The sequence below is a fragment of the Oncorhynchus nerka genome, linkage group LG2 (genome assembly GCF_034236695.1).
Source record: "Oncorhynchus nerka isolate Pitt River linkage group LG2, Oner_Uvic_2.0, whole genome shotgun sequence".
NCBI classification, from domain to species: Eukaryota; Metazoa; Chordata; class Actinopteri; order Salmoniformes; family Salmonidae; genus Oncorhynchus; species Oncorhynchus nerka.
The window spans coordinates 64,840,755-64,865,638 of record NC_088397.1 but is presented as its reverse complement, the minus strand read 5'-3'; the positions used below and the strand labels follow the sequence as shown (position 1 = coordinate 64,865,638).

General features: G+C 41.1%; 1 protein-coding gene across 1 annotated transcript; it reads right to left on the bottom strand.

Moving 5' to 3' along the window:
- Positions 1–1,073: 1,073 nt before the first annotated feature.
- On the bottom strand, positions 1,074–24,821 carry LOC115139757 (complement C1q-like protein 4). The gene is made up of 2 exons (XM_065001562.1): positions 24,070–24,821; positions 1,074–4,213 (listed from the first exon to the last, which is right to left on the bottom strand). Exons 1-2 carry the CDS (start codon positions 24,604–24,606, stop codon positions 4,034–4,036), a joined length of 717 nt encoding a protein of 238 aa, XP_064857634.1. The 5' UTR covers positions 24,607–24,821; the 3' UTR covers positions 1,074–4,033.
- Positions 24,822–24,884: the final 63 nt, after the last annotated feature.

The window sequence follows — 24,884 nt, the reverse complement described above, 5'->3', positions numbered from 1 at the left end:
TACATTTTCCCTGACACCCAAAAAAGTACTCATTACATTTTGACAGGAAAATTGTCCACTTCACACACTAATCAAGAAAACTTCCCTGGTCATCCCTACTGCCTCTGATCTGGCAGACTCACTAAACAGAAATGCTTTGTTTGTAAATTATGTCTGAGTGTTGGAGTGTGCCCCTGGCTATCCGTCAATAAAAAAAGAAAATAACATTGTGCCGTCTGGTTTGGAAAACCTCCCTGGTCTTTGTGGTTGAATCTGCGTTTGAAATTCACTGCTCGACTGAGGGACCTTACAGAAATTGTGTGTGTGGTACAGAGATGAGGTAGTCATTCAACAATCATGTTAAACACTATTATTGCACACAGAGTGAGTCCATGCAACTTATAATGTGACTTGTTAATTAAGCAATTTTGTTACTCATTCATTTATTTAGGCTTGCCATAACAAATGGGTTGAATACGTATTGACTGTAGACATTTCAGCTTTTCATTTTGAATTAATTAGATTTGATATATTTATATATTTTTTACATAATTCCACTTTGACATTATGGGGTATTGTGTGTAGGCCAGTGACAATTAAAAAAATAAAAATAAATCCATTTTAAATTTGGTCTGTAACACAACAAAATATGGAAAAAGTCAAGAGGTGTAAATATTTTCTGAAGGCACCTAAGGTTTATCCATTAAATAGTTGGGAGCATATATAGAGTGAGCGACTTTCTTTACTTATTTTTAGACAGTTTACTCTTTGTTAGTCAGCACTTCTACAAAACAATGGTAGACTGAATGTAATGAACATCAGTGCTTGACTTGGACTGAAATAGCTGCCAGTGCTCATTTTGGGTGCCGGTACTAAAACATGTAGAAGCCAGTATTCAGTTCCTGTGAGCTCCTGAAGTACATACATAAATGCAGTATTAGTCCTTATGTCTGTAACATGTCATTTGTTTTCTCAACCCACTGCATATCAACAAAAGAGAATACATTACTGCAGTAAAAAATTGAATCATTCTTTTGAGATTGTAAATAATGACAGCTTTGGTGTAAGTCAGACAGTGACTCAGAGGCGTCTTCACATTGTTTTATTGTAGGTCTTATATATTACCTTAGGGTAGATTAAATTGTTGTTTATAATATTATACATAAGATATACACACAAGGTACAATGACAACAATCAATTCATACCGTTTATAAACAAAGACCAGGTTTCCTTTTCAACAGTAAGTTATTTAACATTATTTAGTGCCAGGGAACACAGTAGAATGCAGCATGACACAGAAGTCATGTACAGACAAACAAATCAGTACATTATGTTGGTTTAAATAAGATGGTAAGTGGTTATTGTAATACTGTCAGTTAAGATATAGTGCAGGAATAATGTTTTCATCTGACTGATGCAGTTTGATAATAACTGGTGTTCTGTCTTTAGATCAAGCCCAAAGCTCTGTCCTGTAGTTGGACCTGAGACACGACACACACACCGGTCATACTGTGTTGCAACAGTAATGCACACACATGGAGTAGCAGTATCATCCCTGCTGCAGCTGCATTTATTCAGTAGTTTTCCTAATACAACAACTTGTTACAATAGAGGCCTCCTCTGAAGTCCTGTAACATGTACAACTACTTACATTAGGTACATGTATGATGCTATGAACTACAGGAGAAGGACCTGCTTTTCATGGTATTGTCTAGGCAGGGCATTCACATTGATGTAAAGATATATATATATATTTTTTTTTAATGGCCTGACAAGGTAATAATGCCCCCAATCTAAAATGTCCATGAAATCCATTCTTGATCGATAACACAAGTGACACAATATAGTCTCATTGCCACTGTGTCAAGGGTTTGCATAACATATTTGACAGACAGCATCAACCTGAACCTGCATATTTGAATTGCATTTACACAATTAGTAATGTATGGTACATTCGATAACACACAAAGATGTACATTTCCATTGAAGACACTCAGTCCGTTTCTAGTTCTACGGTAGCAGCGTACATTTTAAAATGTGAAACTAGTTCTGTACAGAGTACAAGATGAATCCTCAATGTCCGTATCCACACTGTAAACAAACAGGCTGCTTTACCTTAGAAGAAAAGAAGACTCATCATTATACAAATAACCAACTGGCCATGAACAAAAGCATCATCTCTCCATGACCTAAAGCATCATCTCTCCATGACCTAAAGCATCATCTCTCCATGACCTAAAGCATCATCTCTCCATGATCTAAAGCATCATCTCTCCATGATCTAAAGCATCATCTCTCCATGACCTAAAGCATCATCTCTCCATGATCTAAAGCATAATCTCTCCATGATCTAAAGCATAATCTCTCCATGATCTAAAGCATCATCTCTCCATGATCTAAAGCATCATCTCTCCATGATCTAAAGCATCATCTCTCCATGATCTAAAGCATCATCTCTCCATGACCTAAAGCATCATCTCTCCATGATCTAAAGCATCATCTCTCCATGATCTAAAGCATCATCTCTCCATGATCTAAAGCATCATCTCTCCATGATCTAAAGCATCATCTCTCCATGACCTAAAGCATCATCTCTCCATGACCTAAAGCATCATCTCTCCATGATCTAAAGCATAATCTCTCCATGATCTAAAGCATAATCTCTCCATGATCTAAAGCATCATCTCTCCATGATCTAAAGCATCATCTCTCCATGATCTAAAGCATCATCTCTCCATGACCTAAAGCATCATCTCTCCATGATCTAAAGCATAATCTCTCCATGATCTAAAGCATCATCTCTCCATGATCTAAAGCATCATCTCTCCATGATCTAAAGCATAATCTCTCCATGAACTAAAGCATAATCTCTCCATGAACTAAAGCATCATCTCTCCATGATCTAAAGCTCCATCTCTGATTATGTCTGGGTTCGACACCCAGTTTAAATTGCTCCGTTATCAATTTAATGTAATGTGAATATAGGAATAGGGTTTGAGGGTTTAAACAAAGGATGGGCTCATTAGTGGAACACGATGATGCTCTGTCATCCACCATAAGGTCTGGAAAAATACTGTATCTGTCTACCATAAGCCTCATCATTGATATCCTGTGTGTGAGGGGACTACCATCACCCCTCCCCACCCCCCTTAGCTGTAGGCAGGGGCCATGTAGGTAAAACTAACAACATGATACTTATCTTACACACACCACACTGGATGATGTTCGTGGTGTTGGGTGTATTATCAGCTCCGATCAATATATTCATGACTTTTCTCATTTGGTGTCTTCAGCCGTATTGGAAATCCATCTTGGAGCGAAGAAGGGAGGCGGGAAGCCCCGCAACCAACCTCGCAGTCTTCCATTTACAGTCTGCAATCTGAGACCATTTTACTAAATTCCACACTGGTGGCTGAAATGGTCAGCTCATGTCAATGCAACACTAGATAGGGGAAGTTCAATGAATCACTGTGTATGTGTGTGAAAGAGTTGTATGCGAGTCATGTAGGTATACTTTCACATACATGATCATACCCACAGATGTGTGCGCATCAGAAGTGAATATATATGTAACTTTAAGAATACACACGATATCAAGATGATGTTTAAACAAGATTTTGTCTTGACATAATTCTTGTTTGTCACCCCATACTTACATGTTAGTTTCATTTACATATCTGTGATTCAATGATATCATGAGAATGACAAAACACATGACAAACAAATGGGTGTGTGTATTAAATAAAAATGTGTATAAACAAGGTCTATATGCACATTATATGCCTTGTAACTACACTTGGTTTGGAATGTTATGGTATGACCATTATCTAGATATTAAAAACACAGAGACATTATACATTCCCTTTTCCCATTGCATCTGTTTCTCTAAATACTGTGTGTTTTAGCAATGGCGTGAGAGAGAGGGGAAAAAAGAGAGAGAAGAGAGTGGTTGAGAGAATCAGATTGGATGAGTATCCTGAAAAAGTTGCTGTTTTTGTTTGCCTGGGAGAATGTGTGTGTAGTTGTGTGTGTGTGTGTGACATGTGGCTGCCTTCAGTCAGGGTAGATGAGGAAGCCAGAGAAGGTGCTGTATTTGTTGGTGTTTCCTCCGTGAACTTTGCCCCCGTCGAGCTGCACGCACACCTCGTCCCCCACATCCAGGTGCAGGATGACACTGTTGGAGGCATAGTCATAGTTCAGATCAGCATCCTGGGCAATGGCACTGGCCCTCACCTGAGAGACACACAGAGAGTGAAAGAAAGACGGGGCGGGGGGGTGAAGAAAGTGAATAACATGCTGACCACATAATCATTTGTTTTTACACATCCATGTTATCCAATCATTTCATCCAAATTGCTTGCGCATGTTAAAACCTGTTAGGGAAGCTGTGAATTTTCGCAGCTTTTTGTTAAAAATCGCGCAACATTTCAGCGCCCTGCTATTCATGCCAGGAATATAGTATATGCATATGATTAGTATGTGTGGATAGAAAACACTCAGACGTTTCTAAAACTGGTTAAATCACGGCTGTGACTATAACAGAACGTGCGTTTCATCGAAAAGTGCAGGAAAATCTGAAAATGGAAATAAATATCCATGCGCCACTTCCAGGAATTGTTAAAGGTGAACCGGATTAAATGAGGTGGAGGTTGCAGTACCTACAGCTTCCACACAATGTCTAGAGTCTTGTCATTTGCTTCGGCTTTGTTTCTTGGTCAAACCCACACAAGGGTGCCGATTTCCTCCGGTCTCCGACCGGATGTTTTGGTTGAGATTTCTCCGGACATTATTTCCAGACGGACACCTATAGAATTTACATCGCCTCCTGATGAATTTTATCGCTTATTAACGTGTACTAATACCTAAAGTTGCATTACAAAAGTATTTCGAAGTGTTTTGTGAAAGTTTATCATCGACTTTTTTAATTTAAAAAAATGACGTTTCGTTAGGAAACGCTATTTTTTTCCGTTGTTCACACAGTATTCATAGATCGATATCTAGGCTATATATGGACCGATTTAATCGAAAAAAGACCCAAAATGATGTTTATGGGACATCTAGGAGTGCCAAGAAAGAAGCTTGTCAAAGGTAATGAATGTTTTATATTTTATTTCTGAGTTTTGAGTAGCCCCCGGCTATCGCAAAATCTGTCGTTAGGTGACGTTGCTGTATTCTGGGGGATACATGCTATCAGATAATAGCTTCTCATGCTTTTGCCGAAAAGCATTTTACAAATCTGACTTGGTGGATAGATTCACAACGAGTGTAGCTTTAATTCAGTACATTGTATGTCCATTTTAATGAAAGTTTGAGTTTTATCAACCACTATAGGTGGCGCTCTTGAACATTTCCGCTGATTGATGTTCCCACCACGGGACCACGGCCCTAACAAGTTAACGAATGTCTGCGTAGCAAGGCGCTAAAATAGAACTTGCTTCTCCCTCCTCCTTGTTGGTTTTTAGGAGTATACAGTATACCCACGTGGATGATTGAAAGCTGAACCTTTCAGTTACTGGCCCAATGCTCTTAACCACTAGGATATCTGCCGCCCTATAGCCTGAGGTTGAGCCTTCATCATGGTCATCTAAATGTTAATTCCCAAGATGAGGAGGAAGAGGAAGACACATGGGGAATTATGGCTCATCCCTATGTCTTAATTTACAACTACCTTTCCAAGATGGCATCATCTCCCCCAACACAGATATACTATAAATCATAAATATTCACAGGTAATAGCCCAGAAGAAGGTATATCGGTATATACTGTACATATTACCAAATCCTCTTGGTGATATTTTCTTGTATTTTCCTCTTTCCTTTATTTTCACCTCTCTTTCTCTCAGCTTCCCTCACCAATCTTCCCTTTCTATTAATCAGTAATCTCTCTATTCCTCTCCCTCTCCTTCTCTATTCTCTCTCTCTGAGCCATTTAATATTATTTCCTCCTTCACTCAGGGGTCTTGGTATAATGTCATTGGTACAAAGGCCTTCCTGTCCAATGGGCATGTATCGCTCCAAATAGATGAGCTGTGCATTGACCGTTGACCCAGAACCTCCATTGAGAACACAAACTTGCACTCTATCGATTTACTGGGATGTTCAGCAACCTGTTGCAGTGGGACAATTCTAGAGATCGCCTCCTAGATGGTTTAGTTGGGGTCAGGGGAGACATGCTTCACCAGTGTCAATCTCAAAATCTGAAATTGTTGCATTTATATTTTTGTTCAGTATAGTATCTCACCAGTCATGCATTTATATGCCTCATAAAATTATACTAGTATATTCCATTTATATTCAATATACATGGTATAACACAGGAAAAGATAGTGCTCACGATATAACATTCTTTTGTACACAAATGGCCTGTAATGAGTTGCACTACATCTTAAGTTGTGCCATTTATTAATTGTATGTTTGTATGCCTAATAACTAAAGCTGCTTATAATGAATAGTACCATCACCAGATAAATAGCCAACTGCTCAAGCATGGGATCTATTTAATCCTGGAAAAAGAAAATACACATATTAATGATTGCAAATCTGACAACCTCACTCCATCCTTGTCTCTCTCCCAGGGTTTAGCCTGGCTGAGGATATGTTCCATCATCTCAACCTGTCAGACGAGACTAAACTAACCATTTCTCCACAAACTTGTTGGCAATAATGAGTTGTTTTCTTTTGCACATATAATACAATTAACTCATTAGTTTACTATAGTATAATAGCCAGGCTATCTGTTTCTATGTACAGCTTGTTGCTTGGGTCTTTTTTCTTCTTCCCGAAGACTCAAATTAATCAATACATTCCTGTTGTTTTTAATTCAGCTCACATCACTCCATTAATTGTTATGTCTCTCCCTCTCCATCTAACATCTCCTCTATCATCCTTCCTCCATCCGCACCCTCACTATCTCTTCATTCTGGACCCATCTATCCATCTTTTTTCCTTCTTTCCCCAGAATGAGATGCAGGTCACGCTCACAGTTTCTTCCCCCACCATGGCAGTGTTGGCGGGAGCTGCGGCTAAGCGTGTCCCTGTCCGCTCTAAATCGGATTGATTAACAGCGCGCTGCTGTGGCAGGTCTCCATGGACCCCCTCCACCAGCCCCCAGATGCGTTAGGCCAGGCTACAGGGTTCGGTAATTGGTAGTGGAACAGCCATGCCAGCTCCCTCCCTAATAGCTCCCACTCCTCAATAACTCCATACAATCACAATAAGTGGTACACACAATAGGCTACTGCGGTCAAATGGGCTCAAGAAACAGTGGTGGGAGGTCAGAATACAAATTCATTATTTTTGTCTATAAAAGCTGCTGGACTAGTAGTTTTTATTTTCCTTAGTAGTCTACATAGTTTATGTATCTCAGGTGGACTGTAGATATATACTGAACAAAGATATGAACGCAAAATGTAAAGTGTTGGTCCCATGGTTTCATGAGCTAACATTTGATTTGATTTGATTTGAAAAATAAAAGATCCCAGAATTTTTCCATACACACAAAAAGCCTATTTCTCTAAAATGTTGTGCACAAATTTGTTTACATCCCTGTTAGTGAGCATTTCTCCTTTGCAAAGATAATTGTGGGGTGGCAGGGTAGCCTAGTGGTTAGAGCAGTGGACTAGCAACCAGAAGGTTGCAAGTTCAAATCCCCGAGCTGACAAGGTACAAATCTGTTGTTCTGCCCCTGAACAGGCAGTTAACCCACTGTTCCTAGGCTGTCATTGAAAATGTTTTGTTCTTAACTGACTTGCCTAGTTAAATAAAGGTAAAATAAAATCAATCTACCTGACAGGTATCAAGAAGCTGTTTAAACAGCATGATCATTACATAAGTGCACCTTGTGCTTGGGCATTTTCTTGTGTGACAGAACTGCACCTTTTAGAGTGGCCTCAAGTTGAGGGAGTGTGCAATTAGTATGTTCACTGCAGGAATGTCCACCAGAGCTGATGCAAAGCTGTCATCAAGGCAAAGGGTGGCTACTTTAAAAAATATATTTAGATCTAGTTTTTGTAGTAACTAACACTTTTGGTTGGTGATTCCATGATTCCATATGTGTTATTTCATAGTTTTGATGTCTTCACTATTATTCTACAATGTAGAAAATAGTAAAACATTTTAGAAAAACCCTTGAATGAGTAGGTGTATCCAAACATTTTACTGGTAATGTATAACCTTGGAATGTTCCAACATTCACTAAAATATAGTGTACCACATCTGTAACAACCACCACATAACATTCCCCAAAAGTTCTCATTAGGCTTCCAGGTAAAGTAGTAAAACACATTTCCAAGTAATGTTTTAAGAACATACTGCCACAACAAAATATATTGCAACATCAGGTGAATGTTTTATACAAACATTGTATAATCATTAGCATAACTGGACAGTTGTGTTATGAGAACATTTGCAGCAACCTAACAAATGCTCTGGGAACTTTCACAGAAACCATTTTCAAACTTTCAGAGAAATTGACCAGATTTGATTTAACCTATGAAACTGCACACTCTTGAATTCAAGGGCAAATGCGATGAGCGTTCGGTCTATTTGAATAGCCCACATGTTAAAGGGTCACAACAAGAACTATGACAGTGCTGGTGTTTACCCCTCCTCCCTGCAATTACCCTTTAAACATGTCATTCAGTTAATTATATTAGCTAAGGCCTGGTTATTTATGACTTTTCTGGCATGGGTCCATAGGGGACATTACTTCACTAAGGCTCAGACAGCAGAAAATATATGCAGTCGCTGACATTTAATGTGTCATATTTTTGATTAATGTATGGTTGCATTGTACTTCCTATATAACCTAGTGGCTCAACAGCTATTCTTCCCAACAATGAAGCTTCATTATATTACATTTTAAAACTATGTTAGTGAAACCAATATATGAAAATGAGTGTACATGTATATATACAGTGTTATTTATGATATTACCCTCAACTCTAAAGTAATTGCATTGTCAAACAGCAAAGAGTAATTTGTGTAAATGAACAGAGCATAGGCTACCAATTACAGATGAAAGATGGTTCTGTTTTTGAGTCCACAAGCTCCAAAAAAAGTCAATATGAATCATAATTTAAAAGATTTCATTACCAAACACTGTATTTTGTCAAGCCAGGGGGCCAACAGGAACAGGCGGAGCAGTCTGAGAGAACCAGAGCAGTGAGTCTGATTTTGGTCTCTCAGTAACTATCAAAATGAAACCTTGTTTCCTTTAAGAGGGGAGGAGGGGGGGTGCAGTGGGAATGTGAAAGAGAGGAAGGAAAATCAGGATTATTGTCAACTGCAGTGGAGATTGATATCGACAAGGGAGTAAATTCTTGTCTGTTGGCCAAATGCTGTGCCGACTTGAGCTGCTGCTGGGGAGAGCCCGTGGGATGACAGGGAGGATAACACTGCCTCCACTTTCATATATATATATATGTGTATATATATATATATATGTGTATATGAATGAGAGAGAGAGAGAGATGTATGGCGAGGGGGAGCTAAAAACACAGAGTAGAGCTCTGAGAGGTGGTGCAAGGGCGCAAAAGACACGGGAGGTAGAGGTGGAGGCAGAGAGGCCGTGGAGAACAGGAGGCAGAGACGTAGAGGCAAGTACAGGGGAAAAAGGTAAAGAGAGGAGAGATACTTTGAAAAAGAGAGGAAGTGAGAGAGATTTAGAATGAGAGAACATAGGAGAGAGCAGCTGCGTGGCACTTTAACAGTCTAAGCACAAGACGGGGGTGAGGGGAGCCAAACTGGAGGGGGCCTGGAGGGATGGAGAGGGAGAGAGCCTGTTGGATAACAAACTGATCAAGAGAACCTATTTCTGGAAGGCAGGAATGAGACTTGGGAGGTGGGGGTCTGTGTAGTCTCTGTTATTTTGGTGTTTTGCAGTGGTGCCTTGCTCCTCTGGTAATAAAAGTGACAGGATTCATTCACCGTGATGTACAGACCTCTCAGAGCGGAGCGAGACGATTGAACTCACCTGTGGGACCACTATATATATGGGTAGAGAGGCAGGGGTCGAGGAGGGGGTATGGAGGACTGATGGAAATATCCAGTTTATACAATGCTGTGGTTCTCTCTCTCTCTCCTCTCTCTCTCTGTGCTGTGTTAAGGTGTGCTCTTATACCATTAGGGTGGTGGTTGTGGAAGCCTTTTAGCAGCCGTGTGGGTCTGACCCCTAATTGGCATGCTAAATGCTAATATATTGCCATGACACTCTGGACCTATGGGTGTCAAGACGTTGATTAGAAAGTCTCTAATTGGCTCTGGGCTGGAATGTTCCAATGGTGGAGACAGTTTAATTGGATATAAAGGGGTTTCAGCTACAGATGACTCTACCTGCAGAGCATCAACTATGAAGCAGCCAAAGGTTGTGCAATGACATTAAGTAATGTGCCACTTAGTCAGTGACTGGTCATTTGCTGGCTCCTATTAACAATTTGGAAAATATTAATATTGGAATTATTGGGATATTTACCAATACAAGCACGCAGGAAGGCAGACACACAAGCTTGCATGCCCGCAGACACGTACACATATTTTCTTGGGCCTTGCTAACCAGCGTTTTCTCCTCCATATCATCAGATTACAATGCCACCTATGTGTGTGGTCAGGTCATGCAAACATCACGTGACTGATTTACTTCACATGGTCAGCCAATTCTAAGACATCTCACACTGATGATATTTTCACAAAGTGATCAGGCTGTCATGGTGGGGAGAAATTATTAATTGTCTACCTTTAGGTAATGCCATACTATTAGCCTTTACTGTCTATTCTAGCAAATGTTATATTTCTAATGTCATATATATTTCCATGATCTCTAAGGGCTAAATGTTCTTTATCCCCCCTTACACAAAAAATGGCATTAATCAAACTAATTCTGACATTTGAACACTACTCAATGAGAAAACCCAACCTTTGGGATGAACTTTTGAAGGACTGTGCGAGGCAAAATGAGAAGGAAAACATAGATGAAACAAAAGAAGGAAAAATAAAGCGAAGGGAGGCCTAAGTCTGCAATGTATTAATGCCTCAGTGATAATTAAAGAAATTAATGGAAATACAGTATAATGGCTGTGTGTGTGAGAGAGAGAGATGGCAAAACTACATTTGTGGTGTACTGACTTATTAATATTAATAAGCTGGGTGATTATATTTGTCCTATTTCACACATGTACACGTGTGTATTAATACGCATGTGTGAATTGGAAATGAGACATTATCAACAGCGACCCGGGAGCAATTAGAATTAAGTGCCTTGCTCAAGGGCACATCGACAGATTTTTCACCTCATCAGCTTGGGCATTCGATTACTAGCTCAACGCTCTAAGTTAGGGATGGGCAACTGGCGGTCCCCTTTTGTAGGCCCACGGGTTCTCAACTTATTGTTAAGAGTTACAATTGTAGAGGTGCAATTTTGAAATTTGGTTGTGCATCAGCAGTTTTTCTCTTGTTATGTCAGTCACGGACAGTCAATCAATTAGCCCATGTCAGCTAACATGTTTTAGATTGGTAAGTTAGCTGGCTAGACTATCTAAACTTGTAGAAATCATTGTCAAATTACTGACCATGGGGCCCCCATTGACTTGTAGTGACTCACTCACTCCCCATTGATTTTGTTAGTAACTCTCACTCAGATATCATATTAAAAACAGCAAACATCACAATCTACCCTATGGCAAAATGTGTAGAATTGCGGGAAATTAGCTGTAAAACTGCAATTTTTTCTCACTGCCACATGGCAAAACGAGTATAATTGCAATTGCCTGATATTAGTTATACAATTGCAAAATCGTCTCTCTACCCCATGGCAAAGTGTGTACATTTGCAGGAAATTAACTCTAAACTTACTTTGTCTTTGATGTCAAGAGGGGCTGCTAAAATGTTTTGCTCAGAAGGTAGGGGGTGATCCCACAACAAAATTTCACTTGGGACCCCCAAAAGGGGCCAGCTCTGAATGCATGTGTGGATATAGATGTGAATACGCAGACCCGCGAGCCACTGTGACCCATTGTGATGAGTTCAGATTTTTTTGTGGCCCCCACCCCCATCAAAGTTGCCCATCCATGCTCTAACCACTAAGCTCCCTGCCACCCTGACTTATGAAACATTGTTTGGAAAATATGCCCTACTATATAATGTAGTGATGTAATGCAAAGTTGTGTTTATGGTTATACAATAAATGTACAGGAAGAGTAATGAATATGCTATTAAATATAAGCTTTGCTGTTACAGTTTCAAAGTCACCTGTATGTCTTACAAAAGCTGGATGACAAGTAATGTCACGGTCGTTTGTAGAATTAACGGAACAAGGCGCAGCGTACGTTGAGTTCCACATAATTTATTAAAGAAGTGAAACTTAACAAAACAATAAACAAACAAACCGTGACTACTGAGGTGCTATGCGCACTAACTCCAAACATAAACAATATCCCATAACCCACAGGTGGAAAAAATGCAATTAGAGACAACAATTACCAGCTGCCTCTAATGGTGAATCATACACCTCACCAACATAGAAAATAAACCTAGAACCCCACATAGAAAATATAAACTAGAACAACCCCTAGTCACACCCTGACCTACTCTACCATAGGAAATAAATGTTCTCTATGGTCATGACGTGACAAGCAAGGGAAAGGCAAAACAAATGTAGTCATTAATTCCTGTGTAGCAGACAATATCTGGAAGGCTGTTCTAAACCTCCACTGAAACCCACAGTGATTAGTAGCTACTAATCCTGACAGCGGACACGTCAGGCCCACTAAATAAGATATAGCGATTCACACAATGTGTCACACAGTTGCCCAGAAATGAGCTACTAGCATCCTTAATTAATGAGCTAATTGAGTTGATGTTGGACCGGATCCCTTCTGAAGTGAACATGACTGTGTTTTCGTATCAAAAACACTGATACGAAAACACAGTCATGTTCACTTTAGAAGGGATATGGTCCAACATTAGAGCAGAGGACATATTATGTCCCATATTGACACTGCACTATCCAACTGAATGGAAAATACACTAACTCTCCAGTTGTATATCCTCTGTGAGAAGTGCAAAGAGTTGAGCCATGTGAAGCAGGAATCAGGGCAGCAGTTCCAATGTTGTGTTGGGCTTAATCAGTGCTCGGTCTGTCCTCCAGGTCTCTTTTCCAATAGGTCAAATCAAACTAAATGCCACAGTCCTGTAATGGGGACATGGTGTCACAAGTGGCACAAAGCTTCTGAGCAGACATGTTGGGTCTAAATGGGTTAGCAGCAGCACTGCACTGGACTCATCATAAACTATTAGTCATAGAAGAAATATGCGGCCAACATGAGGGATGGGCCTAGACACTCCCAAAATGACCAATCCATGCACCGGCTATAAATATTCATGATAATCCCACTCCCAGCTCATCATCGCAAAAGGGCAAAATCTATATTGGTTGTAAATTATAAATTCATAGGAAAGGTCACTTGCTTTAACAAAAATCGTTTGGTGGCTTAAGAAACATGGAGAGTAGAGATCTGACGGCTCAGTAGGGTATGCAGGCTTGTCAGTTGTGAGGATCAGATGTAATTTCCCTCCTAATCATAGATGTCTAATAGGTACACTGGAAAGATGTCAAGGAACACGTGAAGGATTCATCATCCATTTAGCAATATCAGATATTCAGAGATCTACGATTGTCAATAAGGTCTTTGATTCATTTAACTTCTTCCACCTTTCTGTCCTTACACTGGCCTTGTTCTCTTTCACTCCATCTCCCCTTTTTCGTTCATTCTATCCATCTTCATCTTTCTTCTTTATGTTGATCTGATCCTACCCTCTCATGTTGGCCTTGCTGTAGCTGTGTCTCTTATCCCCCTATGTCCGCTTTCCTCTGTTTATCCATCCATCTTTCTCTCCTCTCCTGATCTCTCTGTCGCCCCACTTGTCTGCAGCCTGCCTCCCTTTACAGTCATCTCTCCCCCGGCTGTGTCTTAATCCCACCTCCCTTTGACATGCTGCGGATAAACTGCATCTCTGTGTCAATATGACATCATTTAAACACACAACCTAGATCTGCCCTTTGAGTTATAGTCAATGAAAATCACACTTACAGTACATAATAATTCTCCCCCCGATGAAAATCGGGGAGGGAACTGTATATCTGTCTCTGTCCGTTAGTACATTCGTACGTTAGTCACATGCGATATCTCAGACCGCACTGGCCTGATTTTAATGAAACTTGGGTGAATGTTGCATCTTGCCACGGCATTTATAACATTACACTGATTGGCCAGATGGTGGCTCTATATTGATTGAAAATGCTAACTTTGAAAGGCCAAGCCCCTCACCCGAATTGACCTAAAGTCATGAAATTCGGTACATAGGTCCCTCTCCTCACAAGGAACAAATATGCCTCAGGAACTCATTTGCTCCGCCGTGACAGATTTTTCACTTTTTAGGATTTTGTGAAAAACACTTAAAACGCTACTCTTCTGTTACGGTATGACCGATCTGCACGAAACTTATCATGTGGCATCTATGGACAAAGTTCTCTCAAGTCAATATTTTCCATACTAGTACCCAAAACAACACAACCGCTATTGACCAATAAGCAAATACGTGGGTGTGGTCTGGCACATAAATGCATATAAATCAGTCAAGGATATTCGTATTGTAACATGCATATAAATCAGTCAAGGATATTCGTATTGTAACATGCATATAAATCAGTCAAGGATATTCGTATTGTAACATGCATATAAATCAGTCAAGGATATTCGTATTGTACATGCATATAAATCAGTCAAGGATATTCGTATTGTAACATGCATATAAATCAGTCAAGGATATTCATATTGTACATGCATATAAATCAGTCAAGGATATTCATATTGTAACACACATATGTTGCAAACACTGTCAAGACTCAACATATGCAAGAACATTCATATCGACCACACTGTGGCGCTATAACGGGCACGTGTTTATATCTCTTGATCTGTTTGACTCTTACTGCTTTCACATAGGATTTACTGTATTTTGGCCTTAAAAATGTATTGGGCCATGTTTATATGACCCCCTTACAAACAGGCCCATTGTTACCACATTCTTGCCTGCATACAAATGTATACCTCCCGTGAACATGTCGGCAACAAGTTGTAGCAGTAGTAATATACACCATCAAAAATACATTCATTATTAATTTGTTTAGGCAGGTCCTAAGAAATATTATAAGACTAATAAAATGTATTTTCAAAACAATAGAATGGTATATTTTGGGTTTAATTATGTTATGTCCAAATGAATGAAATCAATAGTTTATTATTTTGTTCATTAATACCCCAATCACAGTTAACACACATATTTTGTAGAAAAAATATAATGGAATACAACAGAATAAAACACAAATAATATTTTTTCCTACACAACTTGTGTCACTGGAATGTGTGGAACCGCTGTCTTATAAAAAAGTGATATTTTGAAAAAGAGCCACAATTCATCTCTTTCCTACCCTCACTCCACTTCGTTAGGGTGCAGGCATACATTGACAATATCTTCATCATGATACCCATAGAAAATAATAGCAATCCTATTTTCAGAAGCATGTGAGACTCGTGTTCATATTTCATAACCTCTGCGGACTTTTGGAGTTGCCTATAAGTGATCGAGCAAAATAATAGGCCTCCACTTGGTTTCTGGTCAATTATTGCATGCTAAATGTGTCAGTGTTAGATGAACAAATAGATGAGCTACCACTTCCACGTATTTGCCCAGCCAGAAACTACTTAACCAAATAGCCTACAGACGGAGATTCAGTGAAACAAAATCACATTAATTGAGACAAGTCAGTGAAGTCACAGGCTTTTGGTCGAGAGTAGGCCTAGGATACTAAGCGACTGGGAGTGAAGAGCAAAATAATGTGTTAAACTACATAACATGTTGGAAAAATGTTCTAATAAATGAGCCAACTAGACAAGATGACCATGAGCAGCACTCACCTCAGCTAACATTTCCCCAGCCTAATTGTAGCCTAACCAATATCCAAACAGAGAATCAGTAAAAACAAAAATCTGACATTGATTGATTTATCAAGATGAGTCCCCAACGCTTGTCTCAAAGCAGCGCAATAGTGCTGTCCCAATAAAAATGATGCTGAAATTATTTTCTAATTGACCACAGGCGGGTAGCCTATTGCTTCAAATGTATTACAATGATTGGATAACTTTGGGAGTTTCAGTAAGCAACAATTTGATACATGTCTTCAATTGCATTAGCCCATTTTCTTCCAATATTTTTGTAATTCAGTGATATTTATTCACACAGTAATTCTTCTGTGGTTAAGAAAATAGTGGGCTATGCTAAGAGATGGGAGAAGTGACATGCCTCGCAAAGTTAGGGAGCCGGCAGGAGGATGGTTAACTGGCACTGCCTCGCAACCATCAAGAGTTTAAGAGCTTAGTGTGTGCCAATGCTGCCACAGCATTACGGGCACGTTTCATACTAAGCCCTAGGCAGAAATGTACCAAAATGATTACTAGGTCATTAGGCGGAAATAAATGTTTTAGCTTTGATACCGGCAATACCTTTCAGATACAAGGGCTGAAAAGAAGTTGGTGGTATGGTAAAGTTGGCAGAAAAAGTCAAAGTATCAGAGTGATGAAATTTGGCACACAGGCTCAGGGATATGAGTCTAGCTAACCCACACGATATCTCAGACACCACTGGCCCAATTCTTCCGAAACATCTTGCCAAAGAGATCCGTTATTTTGCTAAATTTGACTGATTGGCCAGATGATGGGGCTATAACAAGAGGTGGAAAATACCAACTTTGAAACGCCACGCCCCTCACCCCGATTTACCTAAAGTCATGAAGGTACATTGCATTCGGAAAGTATTCAGACCCTTTGACTTATTCCACATTTTGTTACATCACAGCCTTGTTCTAAAATCATTTTCCTCCTCATCAATCTACACCCAATACCCCATAATGGCAAAGCAAAATCAGGTTGTTGGAATTTTATTGACATTTACATAAGTATTCAGACCCTTTACTCAGTACTTTGTTGAAGCCCTTTTGGCAGCGAATACAGCCTCGAGTCTTCCTGGGTATGACGCTACTGTATTTGGAGAGTTTCTCCCATTCTTCTCTGCAGATCCTCTCAAGCTCTGTCAGGTTGGATGGGGAGCGACTGGGCACTCAAGGACATTCAGAGACTTGCCCCGAAGCCACTTCTGCATTGTCTTGGCTGTGTAGTGTTGGGAGGTGAGGTCTGAGGACCTGAGTGCTCTGGAGCAGGTTTTCATCAAGGATCTCTCTGTACTTTGCTCCGTTCATCTTTCCTTTGATCCTGACTAGTCTCCCAGTCCCTGCTGCTGAAAAACATCCCCACAACATGATGCTGCCACCACCATGCTTCACCGTAGGTATGGTGCCAGATTTCCTCTAGATGTGACGCTTGGCATTCAGGCCAAAGAGTTCATTCTTGGTTTCATCAGACCAGAGAATCTTGTTTCTCATGGTCTGAGTCCTTTAGGTGCCTTTTGGCAAACTCCAGGTGGGCTGTCATGTGCCTTTTACTGATTGGTGGAGTGCTGCAGAGATGGTTGTCAATCTGAAAGGTTCTCCCATCTCCAAAGAGGAACTCTGGAGCTCTGTCAGAGTGACCATCGGGTTCTTGGTCACTTCCCTGACCAAGGCCATTCTCCCCCAATTGCGCAGTTTGGTTGGGCGGCCAGCTCTAAGAAGAGCCTTGGTGGTTCCAAACTTCTTCCATTTAAGAATCAAATAAAATCTAATTGTGTTTGTCACATGCATCGAATACAACAGGGGTAGACCTTACAGTGAAATGCTTGCTTACAAGCCCTTAACCAACAATGCAGATTTAAGAAAAATACCTACAAAAAAATCAAGAAATTTAAGTAACAAATAATTAAAGAGCAGCAGTAAAATAACAATAGAGAGGCTATATACAGGGGGTACTGGTACAGAGTCAATGTGTGGGGGCACCAGTTATGTCGAGGTAATTGAGGTAATATGTACATGTACAGTAGGTAGAGTTATTAAAGTGACTATGCATAGATAATAACAGAGAGTAGCAGCAGCGTAAAGGGGGATGCATTGCAAATAGTCTGGATAGCCATTTGACTAGATGTTCAGGAGTCTTATGGCTTGTGCCTGGCTGTGTAGTCATGAGTGAATAAGGAGTACAGGAGGGGACTGAGTAAGCACCCCTGAGGGGCCCCCGTGTTGAGGATCAGCGTGGCAGACGTGTTGTTACCTACCCTTACCACCTGGGGAGGCCCGTCAGTTTAGTCCCAGGGTCCTTAGCTTAGTGATGAGCTTTGAGGGCCCTATGGTATTAAACACTGAGCTGTAGTCAATGAATAGCATTCTCACATAGGTGTTTTTTTGTCCAGGTGGGAAAGGGCAGTGTGGAGTGCAATAGAGATTGCATCATCTGTGGATCGGTTGGTGCGGTATGCAAATTGGAATGGGTCTAGAGTTTCTGGAATAATGGTGTTGATGTGAGCCATGACTAGCCTTTCAAAGCACTTCATGGCTACAGACGTTAGGGCTACGGGTCGGTAGTCTTTGCTTCTTTGGGCACAGGGACTATGGTGGTCTGCTTGAAACATGTTGGTATTACAGACTCAGACAGGGAGAGGTTGAAAATGTCAGTGAAGACACTTGACAGTTCGTCAGCGTATGCTCGAGAACTCTTCCTGGTAATCCATCTGGCCCTGCGGCCTTGTGAATGTTGACCTGTTTACAGGTCTTGCTCACATCGGCTGTGGAGAGCGTGATCACACAGTCATCCGGAACAGCTGTTGTTCTCATGCATGTTTCAGTGTTACTTGCCTCGAAGCAAGCATAGAAGTAATTTAGCTCGTCTGGTAGGCTCGTGTCACTGGGCAGCTCTCGGCTGTGCTTCCCTTTGTGGTCTTTAATAGTTTGCAAGCCCTGACACATCTGACGAGCGTCGGAGCCGGTGTAGTATTCAATCTTAGTCCTGTATTGATGCTATGCCTGTTTGATTGTTCGTCGGAGGGCATAGCGTGATTTCTTATAACATTCCGGGTTAGAGTTCCGCTCCTTGAAAGTGGCAGCCCTACCTTTTAGCTCAGTGTGGATGTTGCCTGTAATCCATGGCTTCTGGTTGGGGTATGTACGTACAGTCACTGTGGTGACGACATCATCGATGCACTTATTGATGAAGTCAGTGACTGATGAGGTGCACTCCTCAATGCCATCAGAAGAATCTTGGAACATATTCCAGTCTGTGCTAGCAAAACAGTCCTGTAGTTTAGAATCTGCTTAATCTGACCACTTTTTTATTGACCGAGTCACTAGAGCTTCCTGCTTTCATTTTTGTTTATAAGCAAGAATCAGGAGGATAGAATTCCCCAGATCTGTGCCTCAACAAAATCCTGTTTTGGTGATCTACGGACAATTCCTTCGACCTCATGGCTTGGTTTTTGTTCCGACATCCACAGTGGAATCTTATATAGGCAGGTGTGTACCTTTCCAAATCATGCCCAATCAATTGAATTTACCACAGGTGGACTCCAACCAAATTGTATAAACATCTCATGGATGATCAATGGAAACAGGATGCACCTGAGCTCAATTTCGAGTCTCATAGCAACATAGCAAAGGATCTGAATAGTTATGTAAATAAGGTATTTCTGTTTGCAAAAAAGGTCTATAAACCTGTTTTTTCGCTTTGTCATTATGGGGTATTGTGTGTAGATGGATGAGGAAATATTTTTGAAAGCAATTTTAGAATAAGGCTGTAACGTAACAAAATGTATAAAAGGTCAAGGGGTATCAATACTTTTCAAATGCACTGTACATAGGGTCCCTCTCCTCATAAGGAACAAATATGCCTCAGGGACCTATTAGGTCCACCATAATGGATTTTCGTGGGGGACGACATGTTTGCTGTTGCCTTGTTTAAAACTAGAGTTATTGACTGGATACTCAGATGGACAGGTACAACAACTCAAATGGGACATGGGAGGGGGAGCTACAACAGACAAATCACATTTTTCGATTTCTGACACAATCCAAACAGTATGCCTACACACGGCAAATACCAAACATTGACATTGATATTGGTACTCCTTGCTGTAACTTTGACGTTGATCTGTTGGTCTCTAGTGTTGGCTATGCAATGTTCTCCCAGGGTTGTGTTTTTGTAATTGATCCCATCAGTTAGCTCCCCTATAAGAGCTCTTGTCTATTCATTGCAAAGTGGGACCGCGAAGTGGAGTGGGCCTGTGAAAGGGGGATGGGCACTGAATTGGGTTAAATAATTTAGTTGATGGAAAAGATAATTAATGGGCAAGCCAATAGACAAGCCAGAAGCGATGGGGGGGGGGGTCTAATCTAAAGGCCATGAATTATTTAACGCCGGTACAGGACAGGAATGACAATTTCAGTGACAGCACGCAACAAACAAGGTCTACCAATTATCCCTGGCATTTTCCTGTCCGTCTTCTTTACTGTGCACTTTATTCACACCCTGTCAAATCAATGAGCGGGGAGGCAGAGCGGAATCTACCTCTTAATAGACCTGGTCAAATAAAAAGCCTGTGTTATGGGTATATTGGGAAAGCTGGGCGAAGTGTCAGGGTGGTACAGGATCCAAGGTTAAAAATTGAATGGTAACTTAGGGTGCATTCGTAAATTCAATCTGGAGTGCCAGAGTGTTGTCAGATTGTCCGTTCGTAACTTCTGAGCGTTTCGTTCTCGGAGCGTTCAGAGCGCACACTGGACACCCTGGCCGTGGAGTCGTGTAGGGTTGATCCGAGTGTTCTGGCTTCACAACGGCAGTCAAGCACCCAAGCTAACTGGCTAATATTGGCTAACTAGCTAGCTACTTCCAGACACAAATGAGAGAACCCCTCACTCTGACCATTTTACCCAACCTAGCAGAGCTGGTTAGGCTGTTTTCATGTTATCCAGAGCGTTGGTGACTAACTGTGCTGCCGGTAACAATTGAAATTTTAGTGACACCCGCCCTATTCAATTGGTGTTGAGTGTTTGGAAATTTGTCAGTGTTCGGAAATTTGTCAGACGAGCGTGTTCTGAAATAAGAGTAGATAGCCAGAATTATTTAACGAACGCGCCCTTATAATAGACGTTATCATTTAAAAATGTACCAGAACTAGACACATCCATTCCACCACCAATTGGGTAAGTAACATTTATATAATGGAGATGGTAACATGTACTCTGCCTATATGGTAACATGTACTCTGCCTATTTTTAAAGGGAGATGGTTAGATGATTGAGATACAGTATTACAGTAAGGCCAACACTTGAAATTTGACTAGAGTACGATGCGAAACCCCTAACATCCTTCCTTTATGGCTATAGTGGATAAGTGCTTGACTGGACTTGAGTTCTTTGGTTGGGGGTATACATTCAACCCAGTAAAAATTATCTGATGAAGACAGGTTAGTTACACTTACACTTAGTTGTAATTGTTTGTACTAATTTATAAAGGGTAAGAAATATTAAACTCTTATTAAACTCTATTAAAAGCTTTTCCCCTGAAGACAGTTTTATAGAGAATTTATGATGGATTGGTTCAAGTTGTTGATGCCTACCAATCTGTCCTGAATAAGCAGTAGCTATCAGGGTCAGGGTCGACTTAGCAACACACCGCTGCCTGACTACACAGCTTTTAAATTATGTGTAAAGAAATCAACCACCAGTGTTTCATCAAACACAATGCAAAGTGAGTCGTATTCTATTCCTCTATGGTAATCCCTCTGTGTAGCTCTTCTGTTCCACACCACACACGTCAAAATGAAACCTCAATAGAGTCAGGGTTTAATTCCTCAAGCTTGTCATCTCCAGATGGCTATTATTTGTATTTATTTTTTTGCTTGTTTATTTATTGATGTTAAAGCTGGAGATCCTCAGAGGATAGTAGCCAGCTGTTGCGTTTTGGCGTCACTCCACATAAATGTGGAGGATCGTTATCCTCTTGATCGCATAGCTGTCACTGCCTTCTCTCTCTCCTGCTGCCCAAATCAGGAGGTGGAACCTAGCAAAGTGTTACACTTTTTGTCTTCCATTCCAGCTTGGTGTGTGCAGTTTGCCGTTCAGGCACTTTAGGCCTTCATTTTCTCTGTGTCCTCCAGGAGCAATTCACTATATCTTTAGGGAACTTTTTTAAAGCCTTTTGATGATATCCAGAGGAAATGGATTGTTGAATTATTAAGTGAGGGCTTACCTGTTCTTATACAAATGTTGGACAAGTTATTTTATTCTCATTCTACTCTGTCTGCAAAATAATCTATTTTACCTCAACTTTCCTTGTTTAAATGTTTATGTTTAATCTAGATTGCTTTGCTAATTCATCCTTCATCCTTCAAACATCCCCATCCCACAATCTTACCAATAATAGAATACCAAATGGAAGTATGTTATGCCTACACGTTCAACCCATGTCATTCGGCCTAGCTAAAAGCTAAATGGTTAGTGTTGAAGGTTTAGAACGTGAAGGCACAACATACTTCCTAGTTGATTGGAATATGTAAGCGTTCCACTGTTCTAATTCTCTGTTCTTTCATGTTTAAACAATAACACTCTGGGTATACTTGTGTAAAATGTAGGTCCTCTGGTTAAGCTTCCTACCAGACAAAAATTGTCTCAAGGTACTTGGATATTCAATTAGGCAAACTGGCTTCTAAATCTCTTAACAAACCTCGCAAATGAACTTTGACTCAAAAGATAATGGGCAAATATATACCAAATTTCTCAGCCTTTTCCTTCAATAATATAATATGACACTTATATCCGAAGTGACTTACAGTCATGCGAGCCTAAATTTCACGTATGGATGGCCCCAACGGGAATCGAACCCACGACCTAAGCGCCGTGCTTAACTGACTGAGCATGAAGACACATATGCATACAACTCCAAAATACCTATTATAATCAGAGCTTGGAACCGGTTCAGGGAACAGAAACGAAAACCGAAAAATAATTAAATTGTTCAAGGAACGGAAACAGAACCGGCAATGAAAGTGAACTTTAGGTGCCTGACAACTCACCCTGAATTCCACTCTATCGATCGCTACATACATTCAGTATGAATCTGCCATCCTAGAAGTCGTTGTGTGACTTCAAAATGAGGGGCGATGTACAAAGCAAATTAATCAGCGATTGGATCGTCTCTAAGAAATCTAACCAATCAGAGTATCAAAGTTAATAACGTCATCGTGAAGGCCGGGTCTGGCCCAACCCATTGGTTTCTGGGACCAATCAGAATGGTCAGAATGTGTTAGCATTCTAGATATCGTAGGTGAGGGAGGCAAATACAGACTCATCGTGGAGAATAAACGTCAGTTTGGCCAGAGTGATGTGGCTGGGTAGTCTGGAAAGATCTGTATTCTTGTGGAACAGAACCGTTACTTTCAAATCTTGAGAACTGGTTAATAATGTTATTATTCCTGTTAAATTCCTAATGGCGGGTATATAATTATGTGAAGTTATCATGCTAATTATAACCTAAACACATTCCAGTTCAGGTCATTTCATGATGTTCAGCGCTTCAAGCCAAGCCTCCTCCATGTTTACTCCTAACTCTCGCCCCCTCCCCACTGGTGAAATTTCATTTGCATCTAGTGCCTGCACTTATCTGACAAATCAAACATGTAAACAACTAACTTCTCTGTTTCCGCTAACTGGTGAAGTAAATTAAGGAGGTATTTTTATAAAAAAATATGTTGATTTGATAGGTTTCAAAAAGTATGAACTGTTACTTTTTTGGTTTCGAACCAGTTCAGAACTTTATTTTCTGGTCGGAACACCGGAACGGAATGAAAGAAATAGGGGTTCTGTTCGGAACGAAAACATTGTAAAATAATTTTGGTTCCAAACCACGATTATAACCCTTTCTCTTTTTCAAAGCAGAGAGGCCTCTGACAAGAAGAAACACATATTATAGGATAATGGAAGTAGAAGTGATACAAGAAGGCATAGGTGTATCAGGGGTTCTTAGACTAAATCAGCTGAACTGTTTACTTTTAGTGTAGGATTAATTGTGTGCTAACCTAGCTCATCACACACACAACAACACACACCACTCTCTGTCTCACCTGTCCATTCTTTTTTAAGTCGGCCCACATGCTGGTCCCATCTCCGCCCCTCATCAGGACATGGTAGGTGAAGAAGTAGATGCCAGGTAGGGGGCAGGTGAACTTGCCAGTACTGGGTTCATAGTAGTTCCCCACATTGGTCACTACGTCGTCAAACCTCAACACCTCACTCCCTTCATGCTGTTTGCGGAGGCCAGCGTAGAAGGCGATCTTGGGGCTGTAGAAGGAGGGGATGTAGCCCCCTGGGCCAGGGCCGGGGGGACCAGGGGGGCCTGGCTTGCCTGGTTCTCCTGTGGGACCTCTGGGGCCTGGGGGGCCAGGGCTCCCACGAAACCCAGACTTGCCCCTTCTCCCTGTGAAGTCTGGGGGTTGGGGGGAGACAGCGGTCAGCTCGTGGCTGCCCTGTGGGGGGGTGAAAGAGTCGCACACCATCTTGCAGCTGCCGAGCATCTCATAATGGGTGTTCCCGCCTCCAGACGCCCCCCCTTTGGTGGTGTGAACCAATAAGGGGATGGCAACCAGCAGCACCAGCACCATAGCCACGCCCACTCCTGCCCCGATGACACGTTTCCTGCGGCTGAGCCGGGAGGCGGCCAGAGTGAGGAAGTCCTCCTCCCCCTTGGCCGGAATGGTGGTGCCGGCCAGAATGAACTCTGGGAAAACCAGGACTAGGGGGAGAGATGGTGAGAGAGGGGCTAAGGGGGGAAAGGCGATGGGACAGAGAGGTTCTACACTGGGAGTAGGGGGTGAAGTAGTTAATTTGACCTAAGGGAAATAAGATGTAAATGAGGGAGAGTGAAAAGGTAGGAGGGTTG